The sequence below is a fragment of the Dipodomys ordii genome, unplaced genomic scaffold (assembly GCF_000151885.1).
Source record: "Dipodomys ordii isolate 6190 unplaced genomic scaffold, Dord_2.0 Scaffold42, whole genome shotgun sequence".
NCBI classification, from domain to species: domain Eukaryota; kingdom Metazoa; phylum Chordata; class Mammalia; order Rodentia; family Heteromyidae; genus Dipodomys; species Dipodomys ordii.
Window position 1 is genome coordinate 5086080 of NW_012267258.1, and position 7636 is coordinate 5093715.

General features: G+C 41.2%; 1 protein-coding gene across 6 annotated transcripts in view; it reads left to right on the plus strand.

Annotated features, from left to right (window-relative positions):
* The window catches only part of Slc38a1 (solute carrier family 38, member 1), a 64880-nt gene extending 57709 nt beyond the window's left edge, over positions 1–7171 (plus strand). For all 6 annotated transcript variants that reach the window (XM_013018851.1, XM_013018856.1, XM_013018853.1 and 3 more), the window contains 5 exons: positions 2594–2694; positions 3573–3691; positions 4859–5000; positions 5119–5216; positions 6786–7171. In XM_013018851.1, coding sequence (XP_012874305.1) covers positions 2594–2694; positions 3573–3691; positions 4859–5000; positions 5119–5216; positions 6786–6872 — 547 coding nt within the window. In that variant the 3' untranslated portion in view covers positions 6873–7171. The remainder of the gene's footprint in view (positions 1–2593; positions 2695–3572; positions 3692–4858; positions 5001–5118; positions 5217–6785) is intronic.
* The last annotated feature ends 465 nt before the right edge of the window (positions 7172–7636 follow it).

Consider the following 7636-nt stretch of genomic DNA (forward strand, 5'->3'; position numbering starts at 1 on the left):
TCTTTCCATTTCCTAACAAATGGGGCAATGCCCTTCTTTCTGATGGAGGCATAGAATTCCATTGTTGCACTGGTTTTTTGTTGTTGTTGTTACTCATACTTATTTGCAGAGTTGATAATATTTTCAGGATGATAATCTTCAGGTTGATCTAATTATAAACTGCTAAATATTGTCTCAGATTTGCCTGGTGGTTTAGGTAGAGAAAAAGCTGATAAATATAAAAAGTGAGTGCTAAGTCCACAAGCTAGAAAAGAAAAAGAATATTTTTGGCGCCTTGGCCTTATTAAGATGGCTTTATTTATTATTTATTTAGTGCCAGTCCTGAGGCTTGAACTCAGAGGCTTCTCACTGTCTTTGAGCTTTCATACTCAAAGCTAGTGCTCTAGCTTTTTCAGTCTCAGCACCGTTTCCGCGTTTTTTTGGTAGTTAATTAGAGATAAGAGTCTCATAGACTTTCTTGCCTGGGCTAGCATTTTTTTTTTCTTCTTTGTTGGTTGTGGGGCTTGAACTCATGGCATGGATACTGTCCCTCAGCTCTTCAGCTCAAGGCTAGCGCTCTACCACTTGAGCCACAACACCACTTCCAGCTTTTTCTGTTTATGTGGTGCTGAGGAATCGAACCCAGGGCCTCATGCATGCAAGGCAAGCACTCTACCACTGAGTCACCTTCCCAGCCCATTTGAACTATGATCTCAGCCTCCTGAGTAGGTAAGATTAGAGGCATGAGCCATCAATGCCTGGACTGATTTTATTTTTAATTGTCATTTTAGAGTAGACTGAAATTGCTGATCAATTTCTGATGTGTTTGAGTTTTAACCGATTTTCATCAGATTTATTTATGAGTTCTTCCTCTTTCATATTTAATAGCTACAATGCCAAAATTCAAAAAATCTATACCTGTCTAATTACACATAAATTATTTCTCCTTCCTGATCCTATATCTTGGAAATTTAAATTGCTATTTGACACCTTTTAAATGTTATGTTCCAGCTGTTTGTATCATTTTCAAGTGTCTACCTTTCAGTTTTCCAATAAAAAGTTCCTAGGGCTATCTATTTTCTCCTATGAGTATAGATTCATTATTTGAGCAATTAAAGAAATATAAAAGGGGGGAGGGGGGAGATGTAGGGGTGGGGGGAAGGGAGATGGGAAAGGGTAGGAAGGGGAAACAAAGGAGGAGTCAACAATGCTTGATAAGAAATGTACTCATTATCTTGCCCATGTAATTGTAACTCCTCTGTACAGTATTTTCATAATAATAATAATAATAAAAGGAAATATAAAAGGAGCCAGTCTCCAGTGGCTCACGCCTGTGATCCTAGCTACTCAGGAGGCTGAGATCTGAGGATCGAGGTTCAAAGCCAGCCCAGGCAGGAAAGTCCATGAGATGCTTATCTTCAATGAACCACTCAAAACCTGGAAGTGGTGCTGTGGTTCAAGTGGTAGAGTGCTAGCCTTGAGCTGAAGTGCTGAAGGGAAAGTATCCAGGCCCAGAGTTCAGCCTCCACAGCTGACCAAAAAAAAAAAAAGAAAGAAAGAAATATAAAAGGCCAAGTACCAATTGCTCACTCCTGTAATCCTAGCTACCCAGGTGTCTGAGATCTGAGGATCACCATTAGAAGCCAGCCCAAGTAGGAACATCCATGAGACTCTTATCTCCAGTTAACCATCAAAACACAGAAGTGGTGCCGTGGCTCAAGTGATAGAGCCCTTGCTTTAGTGAAAAAGCTCAAGGACAGCACCCAGGCCCCAAATTCAAGCCCCAGCGCATTCACGTGCACACGTGCACATACACACACACACACACACACACACACACACACACACACACTACACAAAAGAGGTTGTCCTAACTCCCAGTAAACTTGACCTGAGAGGCAGAGCCTACCCCATCCATCACATCATCATGGAGCTATTTCTGTAAGATGTACAGACTTGTAGTTCCATCCCAGAAGCTACTCTGTGGGAATACAGTTCTCCCGTAATTTGAAAGACAAAGCGCCCAAGGCCAACTTCCAGCTCTGCTCTGGGGTAGAGAGAGGAACATTTGAATATTTTCTTTCTTAGTGCATGGTTGATGTAAAGATTAAAGCAAACACAAATATTTTTTTAAAAATACTGTCTGTCCTTCAGATGAGAACATAATATTCTTTTCAAAGCACAGTGAAGAACAGTCAGGGAGGGAAGTTCACGGCTCTCTGCTTCACAGCACCCATCTGGTAGGAAAGTAGTCCAGCTGGTCAGCTATGTCCTAACCCAAGGGCAGGATCATCAAGTTAAGTATATTTTTCAGCATTAACCCAGGGGTTAAATTCAATGATTTTGTTGTTTGGGATGCTGGTCCTAGGACTTGATCTCAGCGTGCTGCCCCTGAGCTATTGTACTCATGGCTAGTGTTCTACCGTTTGAGCCACAGCTCTATTTCCAGCTTTTTGGTGGTTAATTGGAGATAAGAGTCTCATGGACTTTCCTTCCCTGGGCTGGCTTTGAATTCTGATCCTCAGATTTCAGCTAGGCTGACAGAAGTGAATCACCAATGCCTAGCTCAATTCAATGATGTTAATTTTGCAAATTCCTCTATCTTTGTTCACAGTCGATCACAGAAAAAAATGCAGATGGTTGCAAATATCTCCTTTTTTGCCATGTTTCTGATGTACTTCTTGACAGCCATCTTTGGCTACTTGACTTTCTATGGTAAGTGTCACTCAACCAACACAGACAGGTAGGTATTTGTCAGTCAATTTGTGAAGATCTACACTAGAATACTGGTTAACAAACACAAAGCTATGCATTGGCTTTGTTGAGGGTGGGATGGGGAATCTTTATAGCCAAATGTTGGGGGTTCCTTTTACACGTTCATGCAAAATAGAATAATTACTGAAACGATATACTATCATTTCCCCTCTAATATTGTCTTTAGGAGAAACTGCATTTGGAAGAATGCCATACTTACTCAGGAAAAACTTCAAAGCTGCATCAGAGAAGGCTTTCCTAATTGACACTGCAAATTGGGTCAGGTTCCATTAATAGAAAAAAGAGACAGAGACTGATGTTGAAAGTGAGAAAGCTGAGAGCTCCAGTCATGAAACTCCTCATTAATTAAAAATAAAATGCCTAACTGGTCACCACAATTTGGATCCTTGCAAATAGAAGAAGAAAAAAATGAAAAGTTTAGAGTCTAGGTGCTGGTGGCTCATGTCAGTAATCCTAGCTACCCAGGAAGCTGAGCTCTGAGGATCACAGTGCAAAGTCAGCCTGATCAGGGAAAGTTTGAGACTCTTAGCTCCACTTAATCAGCCAAAAGCTAGAAATGGAAATGTGGCTCAAGTGGTAGAGAGCCAGCCTTAAGCAAAAATGTAAGGGACAGTGACCAGGTCCTGAGTTCAAGCCCCAGGACTGGCATACACACACACACACACACACACACACACACACACACACACACACACATCACCCCTATAAATTATTCTGATACTTCAATACATTGCCTTCCTTGTCCGTTGGCTTAGACATTTGATCTAGGGAAATCACCGCTCAGCAGTGTTCTTTGTCCTCTATTCCCCTCATTGTAGGAACCGTGCAGTCAGACCTCCTTCACAAGTACCAGAGACACAATGATATTCTCATCTCGACAGTGCGGCTGGCTGTCATTGTTGCTGTCATCCTCACAGTGCCGGTGTTGTTTTTCACAGTGAGTATTAGGCCTCTGTGCAGTCTGAGAAAAGCTGGCCTCTCATCTTGCCCTCTGCTCTCAAACCTCCTGAGACCTACCATGGGGGAGGGGAACGAGGCCATGAGACCTCACATTCTGGTTAGTGTTATCTCTGCGGACTGAACCTTTCTTTTTCTTTTTGCCAGAACTGGGGCTTGATCTCAGGGCCTTGTGTTCTTGCTTAGCTCTTGTGCTTAGGTTGGTGCTCTACCACTTGAGCCACTTCTATACTTCTGGCTTTTTGCTGCTTAGTTGGAAATAAGAATCTCTTAAATTTAATCCTCAGATCTCAGACTTGTATGTAGCTAGTATTACAGGTCTGAGCTACCAGTACCTGGCTGTGAATTGAATTTTAATTCTAATTCTTCCACTCTTTTTGTTTTTGTTGTTGTTTTATTTTTTTGTACCAATCCTTGGGCTTGAACTCAGGGTTTGGGCACTGTCTCTTAGCTTTTATACTCAAGGCTGGTGCTCTATCATATGAGCTACAGTTTCATTTTCCCCACACACACTCTTTATAGAGAAACAATGACAAGGAATTTGAATCTTGGTTATTCAAGACAGGATAATATAGAGGAACCCAAAGAGAACACCAAATCAAAGCTCAGTTAAAATAAAGACAGAAATTACTTGACTCAAAGAAAAGGGAAACTCTTGCCTGAAAATGCTTTCCAGTTTAAGTGAAGACCATATATCTCCCAAACAGTTACATTCTCTTTAAACCTGGTTTTTCCAGGCACTGTAATCCTACCTACTAAGGAGGCTGAGATATAAGAATCATCATTTTAAGCCAGCTGGGGACAGGAAAGTCCATGAGATTCTTACCTACAATTAACCACCAAAAAGCTAGAAGTAAAGCTGTGTCTTAAGTCATAGAGCATTAACTGTGAACAAAGAAAGAAAGAAAGAAAAAGAGAGAAAGAAAGAAGAAAGAAAGGAAGGAAGGAAGGAAAGAAAGAGGGAGGGAGGGAGGAAGAGAGAAGGAAAGAAGGTAGAAAAGAAGAAAGGAAGGAAAGAAGGAAGGAAGGAAGGAAGGAAGGAACTCAATCACTAAGTTTACGAAGCATTCAGCAATAAATCACTTACTGGCCTGAGAAATGGAAGTTTTAAGATGAATTATAGAATCTTTGTTTTCTTTTCCTGAAGGTTCGTTCATCCTTATTTGAATTGGCTAAGAAAACAAAATTTAACTTATGTCGCCATGTCTTGGTTACATTCATCCTCTTGGTGGTCATCAACTTGTTGGTGATCTTTATCCCCTCCATGAAGGACATCTTTGGAGTTGTAGGTATGGCTTTATGACTTCAAATATCATTCTACAACATACCACAACTGCCTAAAGTTTAAGTTTCATAATAATAACCCTGAACTTTCTTCTCTCTCTGTGTTCCTTTTGTTACTTTTAGGTGTTACCTCTGCAAATATGCTTATTTTCATTCTTCCTTCATCTCTTTATCTAAAAATTACAAACCAGGATGGAGATAAAGGCACGCAAAGAATTTGGGTATGTCTCTTGGTAACCCTTCTCATATTTCTAATTCGTTTTTAACTAAAATTTAGTAAATAAATAGGTAATCTCTCTACTGGCTACTACCATTGTCAGTTGCCTTGAAGAGAGACAGTAGACCTACAATTCTACTTCACTTTGAAAGTCATAAAATTTCACATCAAACTCTTGTCCATTCTCTCAGGAGATAGATAGATAGATAGATATTTCTGGTTTTGCTCTTCTTGTGTTTTAGTTTGTGTGGGCAGCTAGGAGAATGGATCTGTAGACTTCTATTTCTACAGCATGATTTCTTGTCATTAACAAGATAAGAAGAGGAGAGGGACAATAAGATGTGATACAATCCAGTTTCTGTGTGTGAGTGTGTGTGTGTGTGTTTGTATTTATGTGTGTGTGCACGCACGCATGCACATGCACCCCAGAATTGAGGCTTGAACTCAGGACCTCCTGCTCTTGCTTGGCTTCCTCTCAAAGCTGGCACTCTACAGCAGTTGAAACTTCTGGCTTTTTAATGGTTAATTGGAAATAAGTCTCAGACTTTTCTGTCCAGGCTGATTTGGAGCCTCAATCTTCAGATCTCAGCCTCCTGAGTAGTCAGGATTACAGGCATGAGCCACCAGCACCTGGCTTTAATACAATTTCTGGCCATATAACTATCTTAGAACACAAGCAATGCCTTCAGTTAAAATGTCTGAGTTCACTGAAAGTGACTTAAAGAAATGATTTGACGGAAATGGCTTTGGAGTGAGCAGACCTGGATTGAAAAGCTATCATTCTCTATTGGGCTTCTTGTTTCCAGGGCTGGTGAAGTTCAAAGGGTGTCTTGGAGGTGATATGCTTAGACCCAGGGAGGGAAGCAGGAGCCAGGTGGTTGCTGCCCGACTCCCTTCTGCAACACCCTTGTGCTTGGCCTCAGAGGAGGTTTCTCAGCTGCCTTAGCACATCAGCAGAAGCACTGCCATTACACACATCACCTGAGTTGCCTGACCCAGAGGCTATAGGCAGGAGGGATATCCCTGTACATGTAAGACAACCATCATCAAGTGCCAGGGGCTCACACCTGTAATCCTAACTACTCAAGAGGCTGAAAAAGCCAATGAGACTCTTATCTCCAATTAACTGCCAAAAAGCCAGAAATGCAGTTATGGCTCAAAGTGGCAGGCCCTGAGTTCAAGCCCCAGGCAGAGAGAGAGAGAGAGAGAGAGAGAGAGAGAGAGAGAGAGAGAGACACACAGAATGCTCATCATTGAAACTGGTAGAGCATCAAGGGGTCCAAGAAGATTAGGTTTCCTGAAGCCAGGAAACTTAAATCTTTCTAAGTCTTGCCATAGTTATTTGTAGAAATGAATACGCTTGAATACAGGGAGTCAGCTAGAGTGGAGAGGATGTGAGACTCACCAAGTTTTAGCCCAAAAAAAAGTTTCCCAGTTCAACAATGGTTACAATGAATCCCAAATAGAATGGACCACAAAGAGAGAGGGCAAAGATATCTATGATTTGTTTTCCTTAGTTGGTGTGGAAAGTGTTGGTTGTTTTTGAAATAATATGTGTATTTTATTGCTTCAGGCTGCCCTCTTTTTGGGACTGGGTGTGCTGTTTTCCTTGGTCAGCATTCCTCTGGTCATCTATGACTGGGCCTGCTCTTCAGGTTAGTGATGAAGGCCACTGAGACCAGCCCAGGAAAGAAAAGCTTCCTGTGACCCAACACTCATCCCCCGCCCCCCATCAATCATCAGCAATACCCGCTCCCTCCACTTCCTTTCAAGTTTACAGAAGCAAACAGAAATGTATACGACGCTGGAAATGGAATGATACGGGTGGCACCACAGAGGCCCGTTTCTCTGGGGCCCCCTGTTCCTCTCAGACTCGAGATCTTCATATGGGTTGTGAATTTTTTTTTCCCCTCCAAATGTCATGCAATTGGTTTTTAAATTTTTTTATTGTTATTATAAAGGTTACGTACAGAGGGGTTACAGTTTCATAAGTCAAGTAATAAGTACATTTCTTTTGTTTTTGACAATGTGCATTTCTTCCCTCTCCCCCCTCCTCCCGCCTGCTATACTTCCCATAATCAATTCTTTTTCACTTTCCCAACTCAGTGTTTGGTGGTTTTCATAGTCTCGTAAAAATTGGAAAATGTGGTCATTTGCCATGTTCACTTATTAAATACATCCACTTCTGAAATGATTTTCTTATTAATGTTCGCCTCACACTATCTGTAACTTTTTAGAGGAGAAAAGAATCTTGAATTGTATATATTTTATTTTGTTTTACAGGGAAAAAAAGAATATGGTTTCATAAATAATTTCCCTATTTTTGGTTAACAGCACACAAGGATAGCTGTGGAAGAGCCCTAGGGTACGTGCCATTGCTAGATTAATAACTATTGCTTAATAGTTGAGGTAGTTTTGATCACC